At 46.3% G+C, this 11,385-nt stretch overlaps 1 protein-coding gene across 7 annotated transcripts in view; it reads right to left on the minus strand.

Annotated features, from left to right (window-relative positions):
• The window catches only part of FOXP1 (forkhead box P1), a 213,530-nt gene that overhangs the window by 17,398 nt on the left and 184,747 nt on the right, over positions 1 to 11,385 (minus strand). For 5 of the 7 annotated variants that reach the window (XM_023758109.1, XM_023758110.1, XM_014460048.2 and 2 more), the window contains 4 exons: positions 10,613 to 10,696; positions 2,358 to 2,559; positions 2,175 to 2,254; positions 1,471 to 1,572 (listed from right to left, as the gene is read on the minus strand). In XM_023758109.1, the coding sequence (XP_023613877.1) occupies positions 1,471 to 1,572; positions 2,175 to 2,254; positions 2,358 to 2,559; positions 10,613 to 10,696 (468 nt within the window). The remainder of the gene's footprint in view (positions 1 to 1,470; positions 1,573 to 2,174; positions 2,255 to 2,357; positions 2,560 to 10,612; positions 10,697 to 11,385) is intronic. The other 2 variants (XM_023758106.1, XM_023758108.1) reach the window with 1 other exon arrangement.

Genomic DNA, 11,385 nt, shown 5'->3' on the forward strand with positions numbered 1-11,385 from the left:
AAAGATCTGAGCTTAAATATCATATTCACAACTGATACTTATTTTTAAATGTGATTATTTGCTATTTATCAAAGGTAATTTGAAGAAAATGTCTGCTTCAGGCTACACTTCCTAAATTTAGAAAAGCACTCATAGCTAAACATCCTTTGTATTTTACCTCCCAAGACAGGCGGAGGAAGAGGGCAGAATTTTGAACACAGGTTCCCTTCAGCGCCCATGAGTCTTAATGGAAATAATAAAGATGACTTGGGCCACACTAGATATCCAGGGCTCTGTAAACTTGAAGAATTAATTCTATGGTTACAAATATTTTCTTTTATAATGCTAATTTATCAAGATTGTAACGGAGGTAATATGATTTGTTTTTGCTTGTGTTTTTCTCTCATAAAATTAAGAAAGTAGCAAGGAAGACATTTATTTCAAGCAAAGCAAGTTTTCCTTTCTCCCCATAATAAATCTCTATCATATTTTAAACAATGACATGTAAAATATCCTATAATATTTCCATTTTAAATATACCTAAATGTTTTGACATTTAGGGATGATAAGAACTATAGGTAGTAAAAATGCCAAAAAAACAAACAAACCCCCAAACACTAACAAAACAACAACCCACAAATATCATGTTATATGTGTCTTTTTCTACAGCAAAAATATTAGAGACCAAGAAATTGAAAGTGGGAAGTCTAAAATTCTGTGAGGGCTCAATCTAACACAACTGAATAAATACTAATGGCATCTATGAACCAACTGCTGAACTGAAAATGAGGTATGTCATATGACTTCATGCTTTGTTTGGGGGTATCCACATGGGCCTATGGAATTAGACCTGTTTTAAAGCAAATGGGGTTATGGTGAAGTTACATAATTCAGAAGTTATTTTGCTTTTCCAGAGTATCTATGAATCTCTAATGGACAGTCTCTTGACTTAAAAAACAAAAAAATTTAATAAAAAATATATTGTGTTCTCCTGCAATAGCTCCCACGTATAGTGCTAGGACTTGGATTGCAAACTTCCTCCAGTAGCTGGGTTAAGATGTTATCCAACCAATGAACGTTATGTCAAGTTTGTCTGGTCATTTCTCCAGATCCGTAATGGCATTAAAAAAAGTCATCTATGCAACTCTGCAAATACTGGTGGTGCCTAAAGACCTAAAGGCGTGAAGTTTGTATAGGTAATAGAACAACCTCAGAATGTGGGCAACAGTGTCCCCTGCTCCTTCTCCCTACGTATTCCAACCAGAGGGAGATGCTTTCATTGGCTGGTCCATCCGACCGTCGGATGCACTGTGATGGGAGTCTTCCATCCCAGGATTTCAACCACAACGGAACTATTTCCTCAATCAAATTAGATTCTCTCAGTGGACCCAAACAATGTAAATGTAACTTACAACAACTGCATTTTTTCAACAACAAACTCTTCTATAAATGGCAAGAAGCAAGACTAAACAGGCCTGCGAGAAGGCTTACCTTCCACGTGGCCGCGTTGCGGCGGAAGTAAGCAAACATTCGTGTGAACCAGTTATAGATCTCGTTTAGTGTCAGCTGCTTTTCCGGAGACTCGAGAATGGCCTGGGAAGCCAAAATAACAGAGAAAGATAATTTATGACCAAATCAGCAGAATCGTCATTATACAGTTTCTTGAAAATATAAAATAACCATGATTCAGAGCTAAATCCTAAGAAAGGTTTCCAAAATGATCTAAGATTAATGGTTGTATTTAACAGTTCAATAGCAAAATTCAAAATGAAATTATGTAATTGTTTTGAGTTTTTATTTCTGTTTCTCTACAGAAATATTAATTTATTAGTCATTCATAAAGCAGAATCAAAGAGAAATGCAAAACATTTCACTAGCTGATTAAAGCTCAGTAATTATTTAGAGCTCAGATTAATTCTGGGATCAGAGATTACTGTGGCTTGTGATAATTGACTTGCCATCTTTAAACAGGCTCATTTTCACTGTTGTGTGAAATGAATTTCCTAATAATCACATCGTATTGTAATACTCAATCAAAAGCAATTATGTTATATATTGCAGTTTTAAAAAACCTTATAGACCAGGTTTTAGCATGCCTGCATACTAAGCGGTTTTAAATCTACTTCATCAGTATGATACCTCCATGGACACATACACCTTTTGATATAATTTCATATACTGTGTTATTTACTTACCTGCCTAATTAAAGATGCATATGTGAATGGTGGTCTAACTTCTGCATTCTTATAAAATTCTTGGTTCTGCGCAATATCTGCTAAATAAGAACATTGTCCTGTTAATTATCCCTTTTAAAAAAGAAGCTGGTCTACAAGAATAGCATATTGCAATTCTGCACGAGGCAACAATGGAGTCTCTACCTGAAGAAATGGGCACGTTGTATTTGTCCGAGTACCGCCTGCGGATGGGCCCCACCGTGTGCATGCTGGTGGTGGTGATGACGGAGGGGCCTTGGGTGGCGGGCGTGAGGGGGGCGGTTGGGGTGGTTGGAGTATGAGGTAAGCTCTGCGGAGAGGCCTCTGGCGCGGACTTGGAGAGCGTGACACTGGACACCAGGTTCAGCTGTGAGGAAAAGACAACTCTTAACGCCCTTCAGGAACCCGGGCCGCCGGGCCGCATCAGGCAGCAGGACCACGGGTGCCTGGCTCGTCTATTTCTCTCAGGAGGTGTTTCTGATCAACTGCAGCGTGCGGTGATTCCCATGGAAACAGGTCACCTCGGAGTTGGCTGGGATGTGCTGGGGCCCCGAGCTCCCCACCAGGCCTGTGCGATGTGCGGCACAGTGAGGAACTGCCTCTACTCACTTTTTAATAAAAAACTTTAACTTTCATGAATTTGACTATAAATAGCCAGGTATAACCCGGGCTGCCATGCTGCACGGCCCAGGGACAGGCTGCGCTTCGGGATGGAGATCTGGGGTGGGAACACGCAGGCACCTCTGTGGGCGGAGGCACAGCCCTGCGCCGCGGGGTGGCGTTCTGGCAGCCGGCACGGACGGCCGTCGAAGGCCTTGTGTGTCATCTCCACTCCTCTCTCACATACAGGCTGGGATGCATTCGTTTAGTAAGAATATGCCTCTGAGACAGGGAACTGTAAGATTTCTCCTTTTTCCCCTGCAAGTTTCCAATGTTCACTAATATTGTACTGGAGCAACCTACTGCGTCAAGTAAGACAGTGAATACTACTTCTGTGAAGCATTCTAGAGGAAATCAATAGAACTGTTTGATTCTTTCTTTGTCTCTATCACTTTCACCTTGAAGTACTTCTCTTATGAATACCGGACAAACAGGCTTAACCTCCTTTTCCAAAAATTCTTACAGAAATATTAAATCTGGCTGTGCTGAAGAACTTGATCATTTTCAACATATTTATTACAGTTTACACAGAACTGCTAGTCAGACACATACAGTTGGCCCACATCCAAGAAACTTCAGCCGAGCAGGCTTACTTGGTAACGTTTTCTCAAACCATTATTTCGAATCACATGACAAAATGAGCCTGCTTCACCATCACAGCAGTCCTAGCGCACGGCATTGCTTGTGGAAGGTACTCAAGATGAGATTCCTCTGAGGTCCTAACCAAAGAACTTATTAAAAGAGGAGTTTCAATTCATTGAGACGACTCAACCTTGCTCACACTCTAGCAATGAAAAAGGCCACGAGAAAATTCTGTCTAATATGTTTAGAGTAATTCCATAAAAAGAAAATAAGTCTGAAGAAAAGAAAGAGCAAGTCGCCTTGGGAAGATATTAACGGAAACATGTGAACGTGGTGTTGGGAACTGAATGCTGGTTGCAAGCTTTCAGCTGTGCTGCTTTTCCATCCCCTTTCCTTCAAGTACTGACTCAGCCAAACGAAGACCCCCACCCGCAAGGCAACCCTAGGCTGGGAGGAGCAAGCTGTGGAGACCGCCTGCCCGACAGCCCCGGGCAAGCTGGTAATGCTGCCAGGTGCTTTTTGATTCGTGCTGGAAACCTGACTTCTTGACACACATTTGCAAACTAAGTGCTTGCAGTTGGAGGTGGCAGCCCTGGGAGGGAGCAGGAGGGAGGCTGGGTGACCCCTTCTCCGCAGCGGACCTTCATCACTGGCCACGGGCACAAACTGTAGCATCAGCCCAACCCAAGGGTCGGAAATCAGGGCATGAAGGCTAAGGCTGACCCATACACAGCTCTCACTGCCGAGGCGCTGCGCCGAAGCACACCGGAACACCGTGAGTCATGGGCGCCCTGGCTCAGCTACGTGGTCCTACCTGCCCGTGTTGGTCTCACTTCATTTTCTTACCGGCACTAATACTTGAGATATTATTACTCATATTTTAAAGATAAGCAAACTGAGGCTCATGAGAGATTAAATAACTTGCCCAAATTCACAACCTGGACCCAAGGTCAAACAGGCATTTGTGATTTACTGAGAAAAAGAAGCACTAACCAGTTTCATTTTTCTGTAGGCTCGGCTTGGGAAGGGCTGCAGGGGCTAGCTGTCCTCCCTGCTTCTACACGACAGACAGTAACCACTGCTGAGCACTTGGAACTGAACTGACAAAAGCAGGAAGCGAGCAGGTGACTGCTGCCCAGGAGCTCGCTGCCCTGCACGAAGGCACCTCCGAGGGGAGGGCGGCGCCACCCGCACCGGCCCCGGACGCTCCTCTCCCGCTTCTCTCCGCCCTTCGCCAACATTACCCCAAACACGTGACTTTCTTAAACTGTGACAACATTTTAATGTAAATACAACATCCTTGAAAAATATGCGTGCTCCTTCCCCGTTTTTGGAAAATATCTCCAAGTCCACTGGGTTCTAGTCTAATTGTCCAAACCCAAACTCATGTAAACATTCCGGAAGGCACACATCTCCGGGTGCTCACATCCGGGAGTGAGACAGGGCACATGGAGCGACGCCCCAAAATGTGAAAAGAATCGGACTCTTGCAGCTTTTGCAAAGGTCTCAACACTTGGACTGTTTCTACCAAGAAAACAGTGGTGAAACATTAAAGCCCTCCAGGCTAGCACAAGCCACAAGGAAAACAGTGCAGCAGAATTTTCGGGAGGCGTCTGAACATCAGGAGCAAGTGGAAGTAGACGCTTCGCCAGAGGAGGGCAGCGAGGGGCGTCCCAGGCGTGACAAATGACACTGGGTCCACACCCACTGCTGGGCTGTCTCTAACAAGCCACAGAGGAAGCATCCAATCCAGGCTAATTACCAGATAAAAATGTATTGTAAGGACTCTAATTAGGAGACGCGGACGGAGGTGATCTAATGATTAAATGCCGCATCGAGCGACCTGCCATCAGTGTGCAGTGCTGCAGGACGGCCCTGGAATATTTTGTAGAAACAGTCATTTTATTTCGAGGAGGGGAGGCCGTCATATTTGTAACGATGGCTATGAGGTAAACTAATTAAACACGGTTCCTGGAGGAAGAGGGTGGCTGAGAGCAGCTGTGGCCATTCCAACGCCGGTGCCAAGTCTCAACAGAGCGGCTGCAGTCGAGTGGAAAATGTCTGTCTGACCTCTGCCCTTGCTATTAATTTGCAGGAAAACTAATGACACATATACATATTCCCACAAAATTGTTCTAATTGCTAATTTGCCGAAGGAGCCAAGATTCCAAATTAGACACGACTGCAGCCTGTGAGGGAGAGAACAGACGCTGTGGGCTGCAGACACAGGGCTCCGCCTCGCCAGAGCATCTGACGGCTGAACCAACAAGTTAATGAAACGTCAGCCTTGTCAACCGCAGCAGAAGTTTCTTAACTTTTCAACTGTTGTCTGATGCTCACATGCTCGTCTCGAGAGGAGAAGCCATCTTGGGGGGACGGTCACGAGGGCAGATAAGCGCAGGAGGGCAGGGTTCAAACAGGCTGCGCTCCCGCCTGCGCAGGAAGGTCATCTGAGCACCGAGGACCAAAACTTCTTCACAGGCTCAGCACAGAGCGCATGGGGAACAGTATGGGTTTTGCCATCATCTTGAAATCGCCCTCTTAATTGTCAACTATTAAATCTTAACATAATCCTCAACTGGAATGAGAGCATCTGCACCTCGTGTTTCTGACTGCAGTTACGGTTTCAAAGGGCACTTTTTCTGGGGCCCGGAGCAGGAAGAAGTTGGACTGGGAGGGTTTCTTTTCCTATTTTTCTTATTGTGTTCATTTTCTATTTAAAAAGAAGTTGCTATGTTTAGAGAAGTTAGTAATGCTGGTATTTTCTCCATGGCAAGTTTCCATCATGTGATGATTTGGGCAAAGATAATCTCTTTGAAACTCTGGCCAAAAGTTAAATTCCTATGTCACTTAGAAGTGCTGTAGGGCTTTATTTTTTACGTTTCTGGGTGCTCTCGGCCGTCGCTGCAGGCTGTCCTGGGAACCCCAGCCGCTGTTGGAACTGTCTCAGCTACCTCATAGTCTGCCCAGCCCTTTTGCAGAAAATCAATCTTTACTTTTTTAAACAGTAACCTCGTCTCTCTTTAAAGATGATGAGTCATTCACATTAAAAACAAAGAAAAAAATGAACAAGCCGCTGAAGCAAAGCCGGACAGAGACAGACTTGTCGAGTCTCCCATCAGGACTCATCGGTATTTTTGTTTATGCTCTTGTCTCACAGGAGAGCAGACTCTGAGAACAAAAGACAAACCTGAAACCAAAACACAAGGGACCTTGCTGCTTGGTGGGGCTTCCGGGCCCCAGAACTCGGTTTTTCTGCTGCTGGGTTTACTGCCTGAGCAGGGCAAGCCCGGCATGGAGTTTCTGTGCATGGATCCCCGTGTCCTTCAGAGAAGGCTTCCTGAGGCTGGAGGGCCCCCCAGGCTGGGGGAGGCGGGGACGGGTGGCAGCGGAGGCTTCTGTTCCCAGCACTTGCCTTCCTCTGGCAGCTCGGCCAGGCCCTGGTACCACGTTAGCGCGGGGGCTGGAGGAGCTGGAGTCACTGACCGACACTGGAGAGCCACTCGGAGCTCGGGAGGGACGCAGTGAGGAGGTGCAGAGCGAGGCCTGCGTGTGCTGCTGTCCCGCACACAGCCTGGCTGCGGGCCCAAGGCTGGGCCGCTTCTCTCAGAGCTAAAAGACCCCCTTCAGACAGGAGAGCTCCACTTTCATAGCAGCTAAAACTCTTTCCAGCAGCCCTACCTGCCATGGCTAGAGGAAAAGAGAATGCGTACGAAGGAAGATCCAACCCCGCATGCACTTCAAACACCCCTTCCTCTGGGTGTTCCAGAACATCTCACGGAGGACACGCTGCCCTGCGGTGAGCCCCGCAGCTCGGACGGCGCCCCGACGCCAGGGCCTCCCTGTGCCCAGGGTCAGGCAGGATGGCTTACAGTGTCAGCAAAGTCTTCCGAAATACCCGGACAACTTAGTCCGTTGTGACACACACTTCTTTCCCACCACACGTGCTCACCCGCCGGGACCGCGCTGCTGTGGGACGCAGGCCCCTTCCACCAGGGCCAGCTGCCCACCAGCAAGGGATGCAACGCCGCCGCCGCTGCCGCTGGCTGCTCCTCAACTCCCTGCACGCTGCTCCTCACCCCTGCCCTCCCTCACACACAGGCACGCGCCCCCTCTCCGCCCCAGGAAACGCCATCTATGAGGTGATGTAAGAACAATCCAAGAAGCGCCGGCAGTTCCTCTGACGGAGTGGAACGGGGACTGGTTGGAAGACACTTACCACCAAAACGGCGTAGTGAGAAGCAGCGCTTACAGCAAAGCATTCTACCACTCAGTCACTAAGAATTTAAAAATAAACACCAAGTTCCTTTTAAACAGAAATGGAAAAAAAATTCATAAACTTACTGGCAAGGCTATCACGTGAAAGTCCCCATCTATGGTTAGATTTGAACCCTGATGATTGCTTATTTCAAATCAAAAATTCAGGAAGAATATGCATTTGAACATACACTGTGTTTTCTATTATTTAAGGTGAAATTAATTAATTACCGGGCAAAGGGACTGTTTACACATTAGACTTGCTCATCGGATAGCTCTGTGTCACCAAAGTGGGAAAAGCAAGGGTTTGCTATGTGCCTGTGCTTTTTTTCTTTTAGGGGTCAAGGAAGTAAAAACTTATGCAAAACACGACACGTCTACCTTTTATAATTAATTTCCCAATGCCTCGCCTATACATATTCAATAATTCCCGATTTATAAGACGGTATCTATAATGAAATTTTCTATTTTCCAATAAATGAAAAGAAGGCAGGTTCACTCCAGCAACAGTGTCACACAATATCTGCTTGTCAGGCACCAATTTTTACTTCTTACATGTAAGTTAAAGGATAAGGAATTTATAATGCTGCCTGTGAAGGGAACCACTTTTCATACACAAATGTGATCTTTTTATTTTTCAAAGGGTAATACAACAGTACATTTACATAAACTAATCCAAACAATCTGTGTGTTTGACAATGGCAAGCCTCACACAGACGCCTATTGTTGGTTTACATCTTGGAGCTCTTTATACTGGCTTGTAGCGCTGCTCGAGCTGTCAAAGGTTTGACTTGGACTCTAAATAAATGGTTATGGAAGTGCTGCGCGGCGATATTGGACTTCTTTGCAAAAGAAAACCTGCTGTGTATGAATTCAAAAGCTATTAATTTTTCAGTCAAAAATATTCGTGCCTATTTCTTTTAATAAAGAAATACTGTGCTGAGCTACTAAGAGATAATGTTGACTCGTGGTAGAGAATTTTCAATAGAGCAGTTAAAAATGAATTTAGTAGGAGGTCTGCTGTAGAGTTATAATTTTCTAGAATGTAACTTATTTTTTTAACACTAATCAAGGCGAACTTCCTTGTGCATTCCCCCAGGACTGCTCTTCCCTGTCTGCTAGCTGCTTACCACTGGTCCTCACGGAGTCCCAGGGCCTTCTGGGGCCTCCCTGGGCGCCTCCGCGGGGCCTGGGCTCCGGCAGTGCCATCTCTAGTTTGACCCTTCCTTCGCCCCCCAAGAAGCCTCATGATCCAGAATGAGTCCATTTCTGGAATCCAAACATTATTGTATCATTGTCTCTAAGTAGAAGATAATATCACTACCCCCCTTGTTGCTAGGGTTACAGACGCACCTCCATCCTAGGAGGAACCATTTCCCTCCAAATGAAACATAGGAACACTCTGAGTTGGAAGGTGATCATGTCCCTGGAGGAGTGGCCGGCCCACTGCAGGGTCTCACCATTTGCTTAGCTGAGTTCATGTCATTCCCAGGATCCTTATTAAAAGGAGGGATTGAACCCGCCCCTGTGGCTCAGTGGTTGAGTGTGAACCTATGAACCAGGAGGTCACAGTTTGATTCCCGGTCAGGGTACATGCCCGAGTTGCAGGCTCCACCCCAGTAGGGGGTGTGTAGGAGGCAGATCAATGCTTCTCTCTCATCATTGATGTTTCTATCTCTCCCTCTCTTTTCCTCTCTGAAATAAAAAATATGTATATTTTTTTAAAGAAGGGGGGATTGATAGAAATAGCAAGAATAGCACAGTTGACTACTGATTCCACCACATACTGAATGGCCTGTGCTTTTCCCCCCTTCCCTTTTGGTAGCCTACATGCTCAGTCCTATAGCCATTGACTGCAAACTACATGGAAACTAAGGGCTCCTTCCAAGTAAAAATGGATGTGCAAAGTGTTTAATGATTTTATGTCCTATATCTCAGTAATGTGTTCTGTTTCAGACATTAATTTTGTCTGCCAACTGCGTCCTGGCAGGCTACCATATTTGCTGGTTAATAGTCTGACTCCGTTTTATTTCTATCACCATAAATCATACATATAGGGGTGTGTGTTTGCTTTATTTATAGAAAAAAATCAGTCCAAACAGATAAACCAATACTTTGCCATTATGCTGCATCATTGCATGTTGATTAAAATTGCTGGTACTAACTATAGATTGTCAACGCTCAATTAATTTTCACACAGTGACTCCGTACAAAATCAAATAAAGGCAGTGTACCTTTAAATTTTACAAATCTTAAAAATCAAGGAGCAAAGCAACTCTATTTTGATAATCAGTTGAAGGTACTAGGAGAGTTTTAGAAATACAAGTATATGAGAATTACAACCATTAAAGAGATCAATTTAGAATAAGGAACCAGGCTCAAGCCAGGAGCTGGGGAGACCATCCTGCCATTGGATGGCACTTCCTGAGGTCAAGTGAAAGGGAAGAGGCAGGAAGCGGGACGCCTAGAGCTGAACGTAACTCAGGGCCGTGCTTGGTCTCTTGACTGGGAAGGAGTCCACGTCACCCTCAATGCTCCACAGTCTCACTCTAATACTCTGGCGGGTGCTCCCTTCCATTACACTCACACTCACCGCCTCTCAGCTTCCCTGGCGCGAGGCCTCGGCCTCCATAGTCTGTCTTCTCCTGCATCGCCTTTCAGAGTTTTTCTATTCTCTCCCAGTGAGTTCGCATCATCTATTTTAGCAGCTTAGTGTAGTGTCCACCATCTGTCCCAACAGGAGCTGGCTGCTCGGGCCTCAGGAGCCAGCACTGTGGCCGCAGCACCCTGTACCTCCCTAGACACCTCTTCAGAACAGGTTACCAGAAGCAGCCAGCTCACCAGGCCTTCCCTCCGCCTGGGCTTGGGGTGGGGATGCAACGAGAAGGCTGCCACCTCCCCGCGTGCAGCTCAGTACTCACGGGCTGCGGGGCGGCTTTGGGCTCCGTGGACTTCACGTGCAGGTGGGTCATCATGGCTTGCAGGCGCTCTTTGTCTTTTGCGAGCTGGCAGGGAAAACAGGCTCTGTTATTTCTTTACGTACAGATTTGAATACACTGTTACTATTACATATCATTATGTCCAAAACAATACACATTCCAAACTGAGCTATGGCACCATCACACATGACCAAGTATTTCCCTGCTTAATCATTTTGAAATCTCCATGACCAGTGCCAAGCTCAAGTATGAGGTGTCCGTGTGAGCTCCTCGGCACAAGATCCATTAGCCTTTAACTGGGAAGTTCCAGACCGGCTGGCACCAGGAGTCGCATGTGACACAGACAGCTCCAAGACAAAAGCGTGAATCATGCCTATTAACCAACCTTATTCAGGAGGAAGCTGAAAGAAATCGAGCCAGGTAGCTAACACTCATCACCTCAGGTGCTGTTGCTGTGGGCGAACTCCTAGACAGACGGGGCACTGATGCCAATGAGCCCCATCTTCCCTGGCAGGGAGGCCCGGACGAAGACTGGCCACAGTCTCACCGGCAGGGCAGACGCAGGGCCACAGCGTTACAGGTGCCCGTTTGCACATGAACGCAGAGTAAGCCTGCCCATCTACTCAGTAAGCAACCACCTACACCCTGTGCTGGTCTCTCACCTTAACACACTGAAACCTCCTCCTCCTCCAAAACATTACCTTCTGAGGCACCGGAGTTCCTAATCTGCTGTACGTGGCAGGGACTCAAAACAC

Source organism: Myotis lucifugus, unplaced genomic scaffold, assembly GCF_000147115.1.
Source record: "Myotis lucifugus unplaced genomic scaffold, Myoluc2.0 scaffold_123, whole genome shotgun sequence".
NCBI lineage: Eukaryota > Metazoa > Chordata > Mammalia > Chiroptera > Vespertilionidae > Myotis > Myotis lucifugus.